A 20,018-nucleotide genomic window follows, 5' to 3' on the forward strand; every position below is an offset into this window, starting at 1 on the left:
AACTCCAGCCAAGGGGCAGATGGCCATAGAGGATAATGCCTGTTTAAGAAGGGATCCAATCTTTCTATCCAGAGTATCTTTCAAGGCTGTTTGGCCTTCCACAGGAATGATTGTCTTGTGGCTCATCAATACCAAGACATCAACAGTCACAATATAAAACAAACCTTTTCTGTATTAGCAATGGATAAAGCTTGCTCTTCATTTTGTTTTCACCAAGTGCCTCCTTCAAGTGATTCCAATTCCTTTAACAACTTGCACCTAAGTGTCTTGTGAAGAGGAAAAGCCTTAGATAGTCTTCTCTGTCAGGAACATATTCAACCTTGGAATTTGCCATGGGGAGGGAGGAAACCATGTGAGCAGTGAGATCCTCTTTCCTAAATAACCTAATCACAGAAGAGTCCTCTCCTTCCAAAGATAGCCCCTCCCCCCCCTCAAAGGATTCTAATAGATTCAGCATCTGTCTCCTCCAGTTCCCTCCACTGAACCCAGAGGGGAACCTGAGCAGAGGAGGTGAATTCCTGAGTCAAATCCTAGATAGCCCAGGGAGCGTGGGGGATGAGCTGCCCTGAGAAGACATACTGCTTGTACTGGTGGAGGTCAGGATGATGCAACATGTACACTGTGCTTTTAGAGGTGGGGACTCTGTGGTCCCTGGTCCCTTGCTTGCCGAGGAACCACAGAGTCCCCACCCCCACCAGTGTACCTGTTGCACTATCCTGAGCAATTTCACAGAATTATCCTGGGACTGAAAGGATGATGTCCCAGCAGCTTCTGGTGCCCCTTCCCTCACAGATGCCTGAGGACCCATTCACCTTAGACAGCAGCTTCTGATGAGAACACCCCCCCCCCCCCCAAAAAATAGCAGCTGTTCCCACCAGAAAATAATCCCCCACGGCTGCAGAAGCAGCTCCTTTCTAACAAGCAATTTCTCATGCATGGAAGAAAATGAAACTAGAACTGCTACAGAGGCTGCATTAAAGGTGGAACAGTAGGAGCCTGAAGCGCTAGATATACACTGACCCCTTTCAGCTAGGACTCTGTAAACCCCCTCTTCGCTGCCTGGTGAAGAAAAACTGCTGCAGAGCCTGGGCAGTTCTACCTTTGCTTGGCAGCACCCAAGATGCAGCAGACCTCCTCACCCCCCGGGCGATTCCACCCACCAGAGCTTCTCACTTAGATCAACCTAGAAAAAACCCAGCTGCTACACCTCTCAGTGCCAGAGGTGCCTCAGCCTGAAAAGTCACAAGGATGCTCAGTCACGCTCAAGCTTCTCTTAGATTTTGCTTAAAGCTGAAACTTTAATCCACCGACTGAGAAGCACTCTTAGAGGGAAGGCCAGAGGTAGTATAGAGGGAGGGGGAAGGGGATGAACCAAAAATAAAAGGATAGAGGAATTCATTGGGAAGTTCTCTCTTATCCCTTTCAATACTCAGGGCTGAACAAGAACCCAAAGGCACTAGGGAGCCCTCCTAGAATTCACTCAACCGGGAAACACCCTGGAAGCACAAAACACAGCCTGCTCCAAGAGACACAAGCACAAAGAAATATGCCACCTTGGGAGCTTAAGAGCTTGCTCTACCAGGGGATTCAGCCCCAAGACTGATGTCCTAGGAGTGGCACTATGTCCTTCTCAACCAAGGGTAGAACAAAGGCCCAGTCCCAGGAGTCAAAAACCCTGCTGCATAATCCAGCACTTTTCCTACCATCTGCTGGAGACAGAAAATCTTGGCTAATGTCTGTGCTGTACTATTGATAATACCAGTGATGATGTTACTGGAAAAGTTGTGTTCTTTATCTATCTGCTGGCACAGTGACCTAAATCCATGGGTCTGGAGAGTTCTAGTAGGATAAGGAATTATTTCTTAAAGAGGTAGGAAATTGTGGTGTTTTGTTTTGTTTTTTTAAATACAGGACATAGTGCCCTTGAATATTTAACTTCTCTTACTTCCACTTTTTCCCCACAGGAAGGCTGATCATACAGTAACATGGAAAGCAATCTTAAAAGAGTCACAAGTTTCTTGTATCTCTAGAAGTAAATCTTTAATGGCTGGTTAATTATGGTATCATTACATTTTTATTGCAATCAAGTGCTCATGGAAGCACTTTTAAAAATGCAAGGTGTACAAAGATTAAATTAAGACACTGTAAACTGACTAAATATTTGGTTCTTGTATATAAATAAAGGTCATAACCACACATTGTGTTGACATGTAATACTGTTATAATACAACAGTTAAACTGGTGAGTCTATGACAGAAGTCTGTCTGCAGTTAAACAGGAAACAAAATTGAAAAGACCATGTTAAAACATATCTACTGGGATCGACAGGCTGTGGGGTGAGGAGGATTGTAAGTAGCAACGAACAGGTTCACTCAGCTCCTGAGTATTTCAAGTTTTACAGAACACATTTAGAAAAAGATGGATTCCTCCCAACAGCACTATGCTTTGCAAACAGTCAAGATGTTCACGCATGTTGCACGGTACAGAATGACTAGTGTGCTAAATGGGAGAATGGGAACTTGTCCAGCTTAGAAGCTTACCTCACGCACATGCTAAAAACACATACACACAACTCCTACATCCTCTTCCCTTCACAAAAGAAGGGAGGGGATGGGGTATTTTCGTTTTGTTTTTTTGCACTATTAAAATTATTTGGTTCATTTTGGCTATTTCTTTCCAAATCTGACTTACCCTAATTATGTTGAAAGGGAAAATGGCTCCTAATATTCAGGTTACTGAACTTTCAATGTCAAATTTGAAATGTGTGAAATAATAAGATCTATTACTCTGTGTGCTGCTAGATCAAAACACAGTTGTGTCTCTTGGTTGTCTTTAAGAGGCTGAAAATGGGAAAGCAAATTCTTCCTAACACTGGGAGAATTAAAAAAAAAAAAAAAAAGAAGAAAAAAAAAGGGAAAGAAAATAAACCATGTTCATCATGCTGTAAACTAGGAAACAGCCATAAAGTGACAGAAGAGACCTGTCCCCAGTACATAACTAATCATTAAAATAAAAATCCAAATTCTAAATCAGCAGAGATGATTTCCCAGTTCTGGCTCGGTGCTGGACACGTGCCCTCTGTTGCGCTCTCCCTCCATGCATAGTTAGTGCAGATAGTCTTCCACGGTGGCGAATGCACAGGAGCCAACTCCTGACCGGGCCATGAGTCCTAGACATTGCGTGGCCTGCCCCATTGCCAGGGCGAGGGGAGGTTGCTTTGGCAGATTGTGGGTCTCTGGGGAGGGGGAAGAAGGGAAATCCACAATAGGTTATGAAGCATCATGGCTTAAAAAAGCAGAATGATTATTGTATTCTGAAAGCAGGGACAATAAAACCAGAAAAAAAAAAGATCCTTTGCTAAAACTGTCATATTTGTCTCACTGACTGCTATGGACATTAACTTATAAAGATGATAGAGCTGGGGTTCTGGAGAGATGCTGAGCTAGAAAACACCACTAGGATGTTGGAGGGGAAAAGGGAGAACAGGAGTTTGACACACACTACGTACTCCTAATCATGCTGAAAACACAGCATTAAAAATCAAAATGGTAGACGACTTTATATGATGGATTCCTGGAATTGAAGATTTTCTTTAAAATCTACAGATACAACGCATATCATAATATGTAATCTGCAGAACAAATCCATACTAAACAAAGTCCAACAAGGAGGCATTAGTAATGCTGTCTTGAACATAAGAACAAATGATTTGCCCATACTTGATCAGACCAAAGGTCCATTAAGCCCAGGATTCTGTTCCCAAAAGGATACTAGGACTTGATGGAATACTAGTCTGCTCAAACAGGGAGCAAAATCACATAACCATAGGAAAGAGAGACACAGGCAAAGGGCACCAAGTTCTACGGGACTCCAGCACCCCCCTTCCATAGGTGGCCACTGGGCTGAAGAGCCATGGACCCTCTTCCGATAAGGCCCACGAGGCTGTAAGAAAGGCTGCTGCTGCCATCTCCCACCACCCCTGGGCTGAAGAAGAGATGCTGCCAAGGATCCCCTTTTCCCCTGTGGCCCCACAGGGCCATAATGCCGCTGCCACCCCCTCGCCCACTGACAGGAAAGAAGCCCTGAGGCCCAGCCTTTCAGAATTCCCGTCGCTGGCATCTCTTCCTCCGGCGAGGTTCAGTGGGCTGCATGGCAGCAGGAAGCAGCTTTTCGTAGGGCTGGGCCCCCAGTACTGCTCTCATGCTGGGGGGGGACGGAGTGGCACCTGGCAGCAACTCTTCTTCACTCCACTGGCGGAGGGGAAGATGGAAGATGAGAGGCAGGAATAGAAAGTAAGAGCAAGGAAGGGGGCAGAAATGGAAGTTAAGAGTGAGAATGGAGACTATGGTGAGGGAAGCTGATATTTTTCACGGGGTGAAATGTGTGTGTGTGTGTGGGGGGGGGGGGGGTGCGCAGAGTTCAATTTTCACACAGCGCACCGGTTAGCCTAGAACCTACTGGCACAGGAATGCAGATTTTAGCAAATTTAAGAATTCCTGTTCAGTGCCCACCTGCACTTATAAACTAGAGTTTCTTAAAAAAAAAAAAAAATCTCTTGATAAGAAAATGTTATTTAATTCTGTTGTAATCTGATTTGTTCCATTTACTTGATTTACAATGTCTTGTAACTGAAACACAGAAATTCTTTATAGCTACAATATTCATCAACCTAGTTCGATTAGTAGTGAAAACAAACTATTCTGGGCCTCCTCTCCAATCTCACAAAGAGTTCATTATTGAGGAGACCCTGTTAAGAAAACAACATCTTCTATTTGGCTAGACTGAATGTGAAAACCCCACCATGCAGCCTCACCTAGTATTGCACTATTAAGAGCAGAGCACACGGGTTCTCTCTGTATCGGGTCGAGCTGGAAACCAACAGGACTGTTCCAAGGATCAGAATATGCCAGTAAACTAAATGCATCCTGGGGTTAGGGAGAAACACATAGTTTACAAATCAGTCACTGTAATGGCAGCACATAGTTGGTTAACAAAAAACAGTTAATTGCAACAATTTCTAAAGCATAACTCACTTTTCCTATTTGGGTCATTTCAAGATGAAAAAAACTTAGACCTCACAGTTGACCAGATGATGATGTGGTGGACATGTTGAACAAACATAACACAGGAGAAACCGCCAAAATAAATGGGGCCATGACTCATCTCAGTGATATTTTGTTTCCGCTGTGCAGGACCATACCTCACCTTTCACCCTGGGTTAGCTCACTGACAGCCTGTGCTAAAGCTCCTAAAACTAAGAGGCATCTCCAGACTGACCAACTCATACAAAGGCCAAGCTATGGTGATCTCCCAGGTGCATCTTCCCTAGCAAGAAATGCCCACCCAGCCATGGGGGTCACACTGCTCAACAACAAAGTTGCACTTAACCTAAAATGCTAATGACCCAACATATAAGACAGAATGCGTTTTCTAAGACCACAGTCAAGCAAGCTAGCTGCGTCAATGTGTGACGAGGCACTGAAAGAGGCTGAAACGACTCCCCTGATTCTGACATACAAATCTCCACCAAGGCGGAGAGGGGAAGGGGGCATACGCAGCATGGACTGGCTTGGTTCTCGTTTCAGATACTTCCTGCTTTCACGGCATTTCGTAAGCCCAGTAAAGACCCTCCCCCAGGCAAGGACTATGCAGCCAACGAGAGCACAACTCCCGGAGGAGTATTCTCTCTGCTGCTCAAGTCCATAACTAAACTCGGTCTCCAGACAGCCACAGCACAGCGCACCTCCTTATATCCCAGTACTCAGCTGGGCTACAATTTAAAACATTTATAAACTGCCTCTCTCCAGAATCAAAGCACGTACAAGAAAATGAAATCTGAAATCCAAATATCCAAAAAATGTAAGTGCAATACAAATCAGAATGGCAAAGCCAAGCTCACAGACCCATCGGGGGCAGCATATTTCAAAAGTAAAATGTAACCAAATAAGGAACCAAACAACTGCATTAAGAAAATGCTTGTAAAAACAGCCACGTGTGCAAGTGCCAGCGGCGACATACCTTCAGCATTTTTTTGTTGCATGTGTTTTTGCCACATTCTCTTCGTAGCTGCTCACTCATGGCCTGCAGCTCTCTACCAAAATGGATCATTCTTTCCATGGCCGCCTGGCTACCTCCACAGAGCTGACGCCTCAGTTGTCCTGAATCCACTTCTGCAGGAATGAGGGAGAGAGGTCATAACAACATAGCGTCGACCATAAGTAAAAGTGCAGGCAGTCCCTATCACCACAGCAGCTTAAGGTTTCCAGGTACAGGGAGGTTGAGGGGACTAAGGAGGAGGAGCCCTCTAGCTCCCCCCCCCCCCCCCCCCCAAACAAGAAATCACTTGCACTCAATGGACATAATCCTACATCAGGTGCCCTGATGGGACGGAGATAAATATCGGCTGTTAAATCCATGAGATTCCAGAATGGATTTCTGGAGTGAGTGTACTAAGATTTTTTTTTTTTGCTTGTTGTTTTAGGGGTTGTTTTTTTTTGTTGTTGTTTTTAAGATACTGCCTCTCCCCACCTTCCATTTCTTAAAATCTCTTCACTGGTTACTAAATTCCTGGCAAGCACAAAAATCGAACTATTTAAACAATTTAAATCATTTACTCACAGCTCCATATAAGACATAAGGAACATCTAAGTAGCTTGACCTCCTTCCTAAGACACAAATGTTTTTCCAGTCTGGCCTCTAATATTTTGCATGCTGTATTTACCCATCAAACTTTAAGACTGTCAAACTCAGCTGCCAGCCACAAGCAAGGTGCTGAGGTTCTAGCTAACTGTATGTAGTTTAAAATGACGAAATTTCACACATTCCTCTGCACATTCTCAGTCTCCTGCACCAGTAATAAATATTAGAAGCAGCTTTCATATGATCAAACGCTGAAACCAAAAGCTAAATGAATTTCTGGCAGCCAGCTGCTTCATTAGGATCCTCACACTTCTTATTTGTTCATTCTCAGGTGGTCCTTTGGCCTCCCACAACTTTAAAGAAAAATAGAAAGGAATCTTCACTCAAGAAGGTGATTTGATATTGACATGGTCTACACAGTCTAATATTTATGTGGCAGGCAGTGTAATGCTGTCTATTACCTCAGATACACCTTTCACATACATTTTGTAAAAGAAAGCATCGGCCTACCATTTATTGTGATGCCTCTATCAAGAGCAAAAATATCCCTAAAGCCCTTTCTACCCCATAGATCAGGGCTTCCCAAACCTTTAGCCAATGTGACCCCATTTTAGCATTTGAAAATTCACATGATCCCAGAGGACGACCAAATCAACAGGAGTGTGATCCTCCACCAACACTCTCCCCATTCGCACCCTACTCCCATTGATCTCAACCTTCTCCTTCAGTCCCCACCCTCTCCTTGAGCATAAACTCTTCAACATTCACCCCTCCAGCCGATACCCTCTTATATCCCCCCAGCTCCTCTCACCAAAGCCATGCTAAGGGGGGGGGGGGTGAGGAGGGCAGTCCACCCCAGGTGACAAGGAGAGGGGTGCCAGCGACTCTGCAACCAGAAAGAAGAAACATTCCAGCCAGGAGCAGCAGGCTGGTAGGGAGCCCAAGCCCTGAGGGCCGAACAGAACAGGCCTGGAGCAGCACACCCGGGGAAGGCCGCAGGCTGCCAGTGGAGCCTAACCAGCCGCGACCTTTCCTGCTGCTGTATGGCCCACCGGTCGTCCTGCTTGGAGGGTGGAGGGAGCGGAAGCTGTGCATGGGAGTGCATGCATGCCTGCCCTCGCACAGCTTCTGCTCCCTCCCCTCCAAGCAGGAAGCTTGGTGGGTCATACGGCCCAAAGATAGCAGGAGACCCTCGGACTGTGCTGGAGCTCATCCTGCCACGGCCTGAAGACAACAGGAGACCATGATGTGCGTGAGCTAGTGTGAATGAGAGAGCCTGTTTGTGTGTACACATGTGTGAGAGCCTGTGTGGGTATGTGTGCGTATGAGGGGGTGCCTGTGTGCGGGGGTGGGTATGAGAAAGAGGAAGTATGTGTGTGTGCCTGAGTGAGACAGGAATCGTGTGAGAGATACAGAGGAAGCGTGTATATGTGAGAGAGACACGAAGGAAAAGTGTGTTTCTATCTCACACACACAAAAGCTCCATTTGATTCTCATTAAACGTGTATGTGTGTGTGAGACTGAGAGAGCATATTTTGTTTGTCTGTGTGTATTTCCTGTTCACAACAATCTCAGGGCGACAGGTATGGAGAGCAGGGGATTTTTAAAATCCTTAGTTTTAATTACTGGGTGTTAGACATCTGCTGTTTTGAATATTTTATCAATATTTAGGACATTTTTAAAAAATTTGTACAGGAGCTGCTAATTATTGAATATTCTATTCACAGCTGTTTTAAAATGTATATTTTTAGTATGGTTTTACCATTCTGATTGATTTATATTTGATTGTATTGTTTTGAGGAATATCATCAAACATGTATGTGTGTGTGTATGAGAGAGAGGGAGCAGATTGTGTGTATGTGTAAACAAGTACTATACTGGTACAATCCAGTAATCTGTTTTTAAATATCTGAAGAGACTTCCAGTTCTTATAGTGTAGCAATTTTCAATATTCATTCTTGTTTGAGCAGGTTATACACTTGTTTTTCTGGGATTCTGTGATTTTAGCAGCTCTTAAATCCTCTCTCTTGCTCAACTGAAATCTAATCTATGAAAATATGGTTCTCCATTGCTCTCTAGCTAGTCAAATGTTTTACAATACAATGCCATTTTCTCCTAAAATAAAAACAATTTTTAAAAAGTGACAATGTTTTGCTGATGAGCACTGCAAACAATGTGTGTCATACATACACACTTTCAAATTGCCACCCATCTTTATAACTAGCAGCTGAAGTTTTCCTTCACCAGGCCGATTCAGTATAAAGTTCAGGAGAGCTGGTGCTCCGTGTTAAGCACCCACTCTCCTGGGTACTCTCCTGGGTATGCAATTCTCTATTTAAATGAGGGGTCGCGCTAATAAGGAGGCGCTAAGGACAATAGCGCATCCCTAGCGCCTCCTCATTAGTGGAAGCGGCGGCTGTCAGTGGCTCCAACAACCGACCCTCAATTTTACCGGCGTCTGTTTTCGAACCCGCTGACAGCAACGGGTTAGGAAAATGGACGCTGGCAAAATCGAGCGTCCATGTTTCTAGCTCGCTTACTGGTGGGTTAGATTTTTTTTTTAATTTAAGTTCCTCTGACTTAATATCGCTATGATATTAAGTTGGAAGGTGTACAGAAAAGCAGGTTTTTCTGCTTTTCTGTACACTTTTCCGGGTCGCTTAGAATTTAATGCCAGCCTGTGGCTTGGCCGCACATTTTAATTTCAGTATCCTGGTCGACTAATAGGCTCATCAACATGCATTTGCATGTGATGAGAGCTATTAGTTTTGGGGGGGGGGGGGTTGGCCACGCATTTTCCACGCACTACTACCCCTTACAGTATTAGGGGTAAGAGACGCTGGTGGGAAACGCGCAGCCAATTGCGTGTTAAACGGTGCGCTCGGATCTTGGGTGCTTTGAACTGGTTCAGATCCTACTTTGTTGAACTTTCCATCAGGTCAAGATGGGGAATGAACATTTACGTTGGCATTCTGTACCCACCAGAGTCCTCCAAGATTCGGCCTTGTTGGTCATCTTAATATCTATTTAGCTCCTGTGTGGTGCAACCCTCATGGTCTGACACAGTTAAATTGGTTTCACTGGTTGTCATCCATTAAACACTGATTTTTCATAATAAACTCTCTCTCAATGTCAGGCAAGTTGATCTTATCTGCTCCCTTCTCTTCCACCACTAACTCCAGTCTCTGCTCTTTTCACCTTGCTGTGCTGTATGCCCAGAACAGACTGGGTTGATGCATCATTCTCTCTGGCTGTATTCAAATCCTGTTTAAAAACTCACCTTTTTGAAACTGCTTTTAAATCCCAAGTCTCTCTCTACAATTAAAATACAGTTCTCACAAACTCTTACTTGTGCTGTATGTTTGCCTGACTACATTGTAAGCTCCATGAAGCAGGGACCTTCTCTTATATCTGTACAGTGCTTTATGTGTCTAGTAGCAGTTTAAAAATGATATACAATAGTAGGCAGCACCTACACCCTGCCCACTCACATACACCCAGACTCACAGAGACAGAGCCCACACCGTACAGACACACGCACATCTCTCGCTTGCGGCACGCACACACACACACACACACACACAGCGCCAAGCTACTCAGTTGCACAAACTCTGCAGTCAGTCACACTAACTCACAGGCACCAGGAGACGCAGTCCGGAACTCATTAAAAAGTCACCCACCTTCACATATAATGACAAGCCCATTTCACCCCTACTCCCAGAGATGGAAGACAGTGCGGTGGCGACAGTAGACATGGGAGAGGCATTCTGTTTGCTTGCCGCTGAGCAGAGTTACACCATTCACATTCACCATCACCCTTACGCATGTAAATGTACACCCACACCAACCTTTCATTCTGCCACTATGCACATCACTGAGCCTCTTCAGCCCGGCATTTTTGACAGGCTATTTTCCACTAGTGCACTACATATAGCCTCAGCTAAGGAAAAGGATCACCAAGACCTCATAAGCATATCTAATCAAGTGTTTTAGAATGGTTTCATAAAGTTTCAACCTAAAAGTTTACTAGATTTTGCTTAAGCTCAAATGGTAAATGTGCAACCACGCCATCTTGAGAGCCCATAGGACCTTGTTGAAAACTATTACACCCCAGAAGTCAAAGTAAATAGTCAACGAGGAAAAAAATAAAATAAAATAGACGACACATCCAAACTTCACAGTATCACAATTTGCACATGCAAAATCCCAGATATTTGCTTTTTTTTCCTTCATTTTTCTCCTACAAATAAAACTAAACTAACTTGCTTGAATAATTATCTAACATTTTGACAGTTATCATATGAAAACAGTAATGCCCTCCCCAGAGACGTGCTCAACGAAAATGGTGCAAAAACAAAACAAAAAAAAGCTTTCATCCACAAGTTGTTTTGGGCATGTGTCTTATCCTTTGTGTTTAATTATTAAAAGCCCCCACTTTTCTGGTCAGTCCCACTCAGAAGCTGCATGCTTCTCCCTCCCATTTTGCCCTGTGCTCAGGCTACAGCTCGAGTCTTTCCTCATCATTGTTGCTTAGCCAATAGATGCTCACAATTCATAAAGCAGGAAGGGGCAGGAGGCCACATTTAATGTGAATCCATTAAGATTAATCTAAATATTGTACTACTAATTCTTGGAGGAGGAGGAGCAGGAAAATATTGGCTGGAAAACCTTTCCAGGGGAAGGAGGAGACAAATTCCAGTGTTGTCAGATTTTGAGCAGGCAGTGGTACTGCTGCTTTATCGGCATGCAAGTGAAATGGAACCTTGCTCCCCCCGTCTTTATTATAAAATTTAAGAAATATCACTGCAAACCCATTTCTGTGTCACAGTCTTCCATTTCATCATCATGCTTGGCGCTACCATTCAGAAAGCCATTAGACGAGGTTTCAGCAATGCCATTGGAGTAATGATCGGTTTCCATCTCTGCATCGTTGCTGAGATAGGGGGGAAATAAATGAAAGCATCATTACTTTCCAGATGAATGGCAAATTTGTAAAGTCAAACTTTTCCAAAGGTTTACCATCTAACACACATTAAAACATGCTTCATGAACGACAAGCCACTGGTCTAATCTTACAGCAGCAGGCTTACAACCAAGAAAACCAGGGTTCACATTCCACTGACACTCCTTGTGAGCTCAGGTAAGTCACTTCACCGTCCATTGTCTTGGGTAAAACTTCGGGCCTGATTAACTATGGCTTTTCTCCCATTTTGTGTCTGGGAAAAATGCTTAGCAATGAGGCCCTCAGATTGTAAGCCCTCTGGGGACAGGGAAGCTCCTGCTGTACCCAACTGTAACTCGCCTTGAACTCAGATTTGAAGACAAGTGGTTAAATCTGAACTCCACACACGTATCTGAGGCCAATAGCAACCACTTGGCAATCTCTTGGGGGTCAGAGTGTGAGATGCTGAAAGCTGATGCAGAACACCAGCATATCTAACATACAGCAAGTTTCCCTGTGCAGTCTATTACTGCAATTATAAGTATCAGCACCTGAAAATGGAGGCAATGTGCAACTTTTAATTAACGATTAACAAAATGTAGTTAATTTTGCAAGAAATTCATTCATTTAAAGAAAACACAAAAACTCCTCTTCAGTTCCTAAGGTTGTAAATCTGTGGTCAAACAGATTACTTGAGGTTAAGAAGGCAACAGTTCGACTTCTGCTGGTTACATTTTTGTATTTAAGTCTGCAGATTATAGCAGGAAACTTTGCCAATGCTCAGCCACGCACAGACTTCAGGAGAGCACACATAGCAAAAGAAAACATGGTTATTATATTTTAAGAGAAACTTTCCAAAATAAGAGATATCCAAAATATATACACACACACACACGTTTCAAAAACTCCAGGGATCTTTCTGCCCCTCTGCATGGAGCACAGGGCCAGTGATTATTCAGAGAGCTGCTTCTAACAAGGAGAGTTGGCAAAGCATTCAACTTACTTCAGGTGATTAACTGTAATTTTGCAAATTTTCCCACAAAATGTACTTAGCATTCTAAGCAGCAAAACATAAGGAAAAAATGGCCTCCTCCTGTACCCAGAACATTTCCTCCCCCTCAATTCAGACTCCACCCATGTTAAAGAGTTTAAGTTCTTGCTTTTTAATCTGAAGTTTAGGGAAAGCAAGAAACACTTGATAGTGTATCATGGGCTGCTTTGGTGGCTTCTGCGATCACTGCAGTAATGGTTTGACAAAATCAATAATTCCACATGAAAAACCAAAGTGAAGAAAGGAGAGGGAGAGAGGAGATGGTGGTGGTGGTAAAAGGGTCAAGAGGATCCATCGCAGCAGATAGGATTCAATATGGAGATTAATAAAAGGAGGTAGAGAACCAAAAAGAGGGAAAAAACTGGGCATACTGGATGGGTCAATTGATCCCATCCACTATTATCTATTATGTTCTCAAGTTGCTATGCTGTGGGAACCCATGCAGCTTCAATTTCCCATCTCCCATAGCTGCCCATTTACCTAAGAACAGAAGAACAGCCATGGTGGGTCAGACCAAGGGCCATCAAGCCTTGCCTACTGTCTTTGACAGTGGCCAGTCCAGGTCACAAGTACCTGATAGATTCCAGAAAGTAGATTCCAGAAAGTAGATCTCCCAGGGATAGCAATAGCTTTCTTTAGTCTATCTGGCTAATTTTGTATTATGGACCTTTCCTCCAGGAACTTGTCCGAAGTCTTTTAAACCTCACTGGGCTGGTCGCCTTGATCACGTTCTCTGACAACAGACTCCACAGTTTGACAGTGCATGGAGTGAAAAAAGTACTTTCTACAATCTGTTTTCAATCTGCTGGTTAGTTTCATGGCAACCCCTTGTGGTGTTGAACAAGTAACTGTCCTTTATCTACTCATTCAATCCCACCAGGGGCAGATTCCAGGTAAAGATCGGCCCGGGGATTTTCCGCCCAGGCCAGCTCAGGAGATACCCCGTGGTCTGCCGAGCGCGGCTCTGTCATGGCTGCGCTCGGCAGACCACGTGACCAGAGCAACCGGCCCACCGGGGGATGCCCAATCCCGATAGGCCAATCCGCCCCTGAATCCCACTCATGATTTTATAAACTTCTACCAGGTTCCTTCTTAGTAGTCTCTTTACCAAGCTTAAGAGCCCTAACCTGCACAACCTCTTGTCATAGGAGAGTTGTTTCATTCCCTTTATCAATTTTTATCATCCTCCTCGGCACCTTTTCTAGTTCTGTTATGTCTTTCTTGAGATGGGGTGACCAGATCATCACACAATATTCAAGGTGCAGATGCACCATCAGTACAGAGGCAATATGATATTTTACGTTTTATTCTCCATTTTGACTGCCGCCATGCACTGAGCCAAGGATTTCAACATATTGTCCACAAGGACTTCAAGGATTTTTTTTCCTGGATGTGATTCCCAACACAGCATCGTATATCTGTAGCATGTACTTGGAATTTTTCCTTATGTGCATCACTTTGCACTTTTCCACATTAAAATTTCATCTGCCATTCAGCTGCCCCGTATTCAAGTCTCACAAGATCCTTCTGCAGTTCCTTGCAATCCACTGCCGTTTAAACAACTTTGAATAATTTTGTCATCTACAAATAAGATCACTTCACTCATTGTTCCCTTTTCCAGATCATTTATGAATATGTTAAACAGCACAGATCCCAGTACCGATCCCTGTGGTATTCTACTAACAACCTTTCTTCCATTTGGAAAACCAATCATTTAATTCTATCCTCTGTTTCTGGCTTTTCAACCAGTTACTAATCTATAACAAACACACTGCCTCCTATCCCATAACTTTACAATTTCCTGATGAGTCTCTCATAGAAGGCTTTGTCAAATATGTTCTGAAAATCCAAATACACCATACCAACCAGCTTACCTTCATCTACACATTTATTTATACCTTCCAAAAATATTAAATGATTGGTAAGTCAAGATTTCATCTTGCTAAAATATGTTTACTCTTCTCCATTAATGTCTTTTTGTATGTTCTTAAAAATGGTTTCCATCATTTTGCCAGGCACCAACATCAGGTTCACTGCTCTATAATTTGCCAGATCACCACAGAGCTCTTTTTAAAAATCAGCATCATGTTGGCCACCTTCCAGTCTTCTGGAATTGTGGTTTTAAATAGGTTACAGATTTCATGTTTTAGTTCATTTAGGACGCTGGGGTGGATGCTATCCCATCTTGACAATTTTTTACTCTTTAGGTTTGTCCACCTGATCACAGATATTTGTTTTAGTTTTAGTTGCTCAGAATCTTCATCATTAAAGATTCATTATCTTCATCATTAAAGATTCATCATTAAAGATTCTTCATCATTAAAGAATATTTCAGGTGTGAATATGTTCCAAACATCCTCCTCTGTAAAGATCGAGGCAAATAATTCATTCAGTTTTTCTGTTTCCTTGCCCTCCATGAGCACTCCTTTTGCCCAGTCATCTAGCGGCCAAACTGACTCCCTCACAGGCTTACTTCAAAAAGTTATTCGTTTTTGCTTCACTCAAGCTTTTTCTCACAGCCTCTCTCTGTGTAACCATGCTTATGTTTTTGCCTATTTTCATCATTTGGGTCTGTTTTCCATTTTGTGACTATGCCCTTTTAAGCTTCAGCTGTGTCTTTTACCTCACCATTAAACTATGCTGGCAGCTGCCTGGTCTTCTGTTGATCTTTTTCAATAGCTGGAATACATTTTATCTGGGCTTCCAAAATGGTATTTTTTAAATGTCCACACCTCATGAAAACTTTTAAACCTAGCAACCACTGTTTTTTTTCTAATTTCCTCATTCTTATCACATGTCCCTTTTTAAAGTTATATGTTACTGTAGTGTTACTTAATATCTTCCCCTCCAGTGATTATGTCAAATTTGATTGCATTATGATCACTATTGCTTAGCTGCCCCACCACAGTAACTCCTTGTACCAGGCTGTGTGTTCCACTGAAGACTAGATCTAAAACTGCTGCTCTCATTGGCTCTGGGACCTACTAGTCCATGAAGCAGTCATTTATGGCATCTAGAAACTTAACCTCTCTAGCATGTCTAGATGAGACACTGACCCAATTAATACCAGGGTAATTGAAATCTACCATTATAATCGTGTTGCCAAATTTCCTTGCTTTTTTTTCAGCTAGCATTTCACAATCTGTTTCTTCATTTTGGCCAGGTGGCCGGTAGTATATACCCACTGCTATACTCTTACCCAGTCATATGGAATTTCTATCCATAAGGATTCAACAGTGCATTTTGTTTCTTGGAGGAATTTTTTTTTTTTTAATGTTCAATTCTATTGCATCTTTTACATACAGTGCCACCTCTCCACTTACTGGATCTGCCCTATTATATAGACATAGTTTATACCTTGGTATCAGTGTCCCATTGATTATCCTCCTTCCACCACATCTTGCCTCATGTCTAAATCCCTTGGATAATGTTATACATACATCTGTCTGACCTATAATACTTTGAGGTGTAATGAACTCGATAATGGTGGTTTTACAGATCTATTCAGCTAGTGCCAACCTCTTTGAAAAGGACCTGGCAGAAGATGCACTTACGAATACTGCAATCCCTAAATGTGTCTTAAATGTACTGCGACTCGCAAAAGTATTCGACCACCTGAAAAGTCAGATTTGTATGGAATAAAAAATGACACACGCAGATTGTTCCAGACAGTATGTTTATTACAAACCAGTATGCACTTAAAAGTAAAATTGTTAAATTCACAATTCATTATTTCTCTGTATTTTTTTATAAAATAAAATTAAAAACTGAAAAAATGCTGCTTACATAAGTATTCAACCCTCTGTGCTGTAGAAGCTCCAGGTTTGCACAAATGAAAGGTATTGCCTAACAATGGGCTTACAATTGGCCTCTACCTGTGAATCATTAAAAAGGTCAGATTTTCTGGATAAAAGACCCCTCTCATTCCAGTACCATTAGTATGACTGTGAATCTGAAGAAAAGCTGTGAAAATGAAGACCAAAGAGCATTCTAAGAAAATTAAAGATAACGTTATGGACATGCACAAGATAGGAAAAGGCCACAAAATAATATCCAAGTGCTCGGATATCCCAGTGAACACTATTGGAACAATTGTGAGGAAATGGAAACTGCATCATACCACTCATACACTGCCTAAACAAGGCAGTCCCTCAAAACTCAGCAACAGAGCAAGAAGGAGACTTGTGAATGAAGCTATAGGGCTAGAGAGTTTAATGGCTGAGATTGGAGTGGAAGTGCACCATAGAAACATAGAAAAGATGGCAGAAAAAGTCCAAACGTTCTATCCAGTCTGCTCAGCAAGTTTATGGTAGTATCTGCTGTGCCATACAGGTCACCCCCATACTTATCAGTTTCCCAGACCATAAATTTCAATGTCCTTGTTGGTTGTTGTCTGAATCTATTTTCCCTTTTCACCCTGCTGTTGAAGCAGAGAGCAATAATGTAGTTGCACCAACAATATGAAGGCTTATTGATTAAGGGTAGTAACTGCACACCAGCAAGTTACCCCCTTAATCAATTTCATCCTCTAGCCTTTAGGAATCCAGAGTTTATCCTATGTCCCTTTGAAATCTTTCACGGATTGTCTTCACCACTTCCTCCGGATGGGCACTCCAGGTATCCAGCAGCCTCTCTGAAGAAATATTTCCTGACGTTGGTTCTGAGTAGGTTTGTTGATTGTGTATCATTAAAACCTTTCAAGTATCTGAAGGTAAGTATATCTCCCCTGCACTTCCTCTCCTCCAGGGTATACATATTTTGGTCCTTCAACCTCTCCTCATAAGTCATTTGTTGGAGACCCCCTACCATTTTGGTCGCCATTTTCTGGATTGCCTCCCTCCTGTCTTTCCCTTTTGAGATGTGGTCTCCAGAACTGAACATAGTACTCCAGGTGCAGCCTCACCAAGGACCTGAACAAGGGGGATTATCACCTTTTTCTTACTGGTTATTCTTCTCTCTATGCAGCCCAGCATTCTTCTGGCTTTAGCTATCACCTTGTCACATTGCTTTGCAGTCTTCAGATCACTAGTCACTATCACCCCAAGGTCCCTCTCTTGCTCCATGTACAACAGCCCTTCACCCCCTATCATATACAGCGCTTTTAGATTACCACACCTCAGATGTATGACTCTGTACTTCTTGGCATTGAATCCCAGCTGCCATATCTTCGACCACTGTTCAAGTTTCCTCAATTCACGTCTCATTCTCTCTACTCCTTCCGGCATGTCCACTCTGTTGCAGATCTTAGTATCATCTTCAAATAGACAAACTTTATCTTCTATCCCTTCCATAATGTCGCTCAAAGATATTGAACAGAACTGGTCCCAAACACTGATCCTCTGAACACTGTTCTCTCTTCAGAGTAGGTTCCACATACCATTACACGCTGTCTTCTATCCATCAGCCAGTTTGCAATCCAGGCCACCACCTTAGTGCTCACTCCCAAGCTTCTCATTTTATTCACAAGTCTCCTATGAGGGGCCATATCAAAAGCTCTGCTGAAATCCAAGTAGATCACATCGAGTGCTCTTCCTCAATCCAATTCTTTAGTCCCCCAATGGAAAAAAAAAAATCTGATTTGTCCAACAGGACCTTCCCCTGGTGAATCCAGGCTGCCTCTGGTCCTGCAATCCTCTTGACTGTAGATAGTTCACTATCCTTTCCTTCAGCGGAGTCTCCATTAATTTTCCCACCACCAAGGTGAAGCTAGCCAGCCTGTAGTTTCCAGATTCCTCTCTGCTACCACTCTTGTGAAGTAGGGCCACCACCGCTCTTCTCCAATCACTTGGCACCTCTCCCATATTGAACAGGTCATGCAGCGGACCCACCAGGACATCTCTGAGCTCCTTCCCTCATCTGGCCCCATGGCCTTGTCCACTTTCAGTTTTCCTAGCTCTTCCCATATATTTTCTGTAAATGAAGTTTCATCTACCCCATCTCCATCTACAGTCTTGTCAACCAGCAACAGTTCTTCTCTAGAATATTCTTTAGTTAACACCAAACTTAAGTATTTGTTTAATATTTCCACCATTTCTTCATCTATCTCCACACAGTGCTCCCTTGCCACCTTTCAATTTCACTGTACCATTTCGGGCCTCCCTTGTTTCTCAGATATATCTGAAAAATGTTTTTCTCCTCTTTATCTCTTTGGCAATTCTTTTCTCTGCTTGACTTTTTGCTTTCCTGATTTCTCTCCTCATCTCCCTTTTTTTTTTTTTTAACATATTCTTCCTTGTATTTTTTTTTTATCCTTTATACTTCTTGAATGCTGTTTTTTGATTTAATTTTTTCAGCCAGCTCCTTAGAGAATCAGATCTGTTTCTTTTTCCTCTTACTCTTTATTTTCCTAACCAATAGGTTTATTGCCTTTGTAAAGCTCCTTTTAATTTGGCCCTCTGCTGTTCAACCTCACCCATTTTCCTCACAGCCTTCCAAGTTCTTCCTCCAGGTACATCCCCATTTTGACAGTCTGTATTTGTGAAATTCAAAACTCTGTGTGACATTGAATCATAACGCCTGATGATCACTACTACTCAGATAAACACCTACTTGAACATTAGAGACATTATTCCTATTAGTGAGCACTAGATCGAGGATCAATACCCTCCCCTTACGGGTTCCATTGCCATTTGTTTGAGCAAAGCCCCTTGAAAGGCATCCACTATCTCTCTATCTGTAGATTCTGCAGAAGGGATGCTCCAATCCACATCCAGAAGATTGAAATCTCCAACAAGCAACACTTCTCCCTTCTTTCGCAACTTTTGGATGCTTCGATCAGGTCTTTGTCCAGTTCATCTGTTTGGGTTGGAAGCCTGTATAACACTAGTAAAAATGGAAGCACCATCTTCTCTTTTTAGGACGGTCCATAATGTTTCTTCTTTACCCATCCCTTGCAATTCAGTTGTTTGAATATTGTTTTTGACATAAAGAGCTACTCCTCTCCCTTTTCTGTTCTGTCCTTCCTTAAGTTATAGCATAGGAGATGGCCGCATCCCAATCATGAGATTCAGTGAACCATGTCTTCGTAACAGCCACAATATCCAATTCCGCCCCCACTATTAGGGTCTGCAGGTCTGGGATTTTATTGCTCAAAATATGAGCATTTGTGGCCATAGCTTTCCAGCTGCTCTTGCTAGTCCTCTTTTCTGTTTTTTTGAACTGATTGATTTTACTTTGTCTTCCCACTTCCTGTATTGCTTAGGGGTGACATTCCAATTTAATTGGCCACCTCCCGCCACTCCACTTCCTAGTTTAAATGCCTGATGTTTCATCTGAATTTTTTACTTAGCATTCTCTTTCCTGCCACAGACAAATGTAGCAAACCAAAAACAAAATCCACAAAAAAGGACTGTAAAAAAAACCAAACCACAAGCAAATCAACATTCC

The 20,018-nt window shown here is 42.8% G+C and overlaps 1 protein-coding gene across 1 annotated transcript in view; it reads right to left on the reverse strand.

Annotated features, from left to right (window-relative positions):
* Positions 1-2,023: 2,023 nt before the first annotated feature.
* RANBP9 (RAN binding protein 9) overlaps positions 2,024-20,018 on the reverse strand; it is a 177,713-nt gene continuing 159,718 nt past the window's right edge. Inside the window, 4 exon segments of the mRNA XM_029590684.1 lie at positions 2,024-3,235; positions 4,814-4,925; positions 6,019-6,170; positions 11,451-11,572. Of these exon segments, the coding sequence (XP_029446544.1) occupies positions 3,105-3,235; positions 4,814-4,925; positions 6,019-6,170; positions 11,451-11,572 (517 nt within the window). The 3' untranslated portion in view covers positions 2,024-3,104.

Source organism: Rhinatrema bivittatum, chromosome 2 (genome assembly GCF_901001135.1).
Source record: "Rhinatrema bivittatum chromosome 2, aRhiBiv1.1, whole genome shotgun sequence".
Taxonomy (NCBI): Eukaryota; Metazoa; Chordata; class Amphibia; order Gymnophiona; family Rhinatrematidae; genus Rhinatrema; species Rhinatrema bivittatum.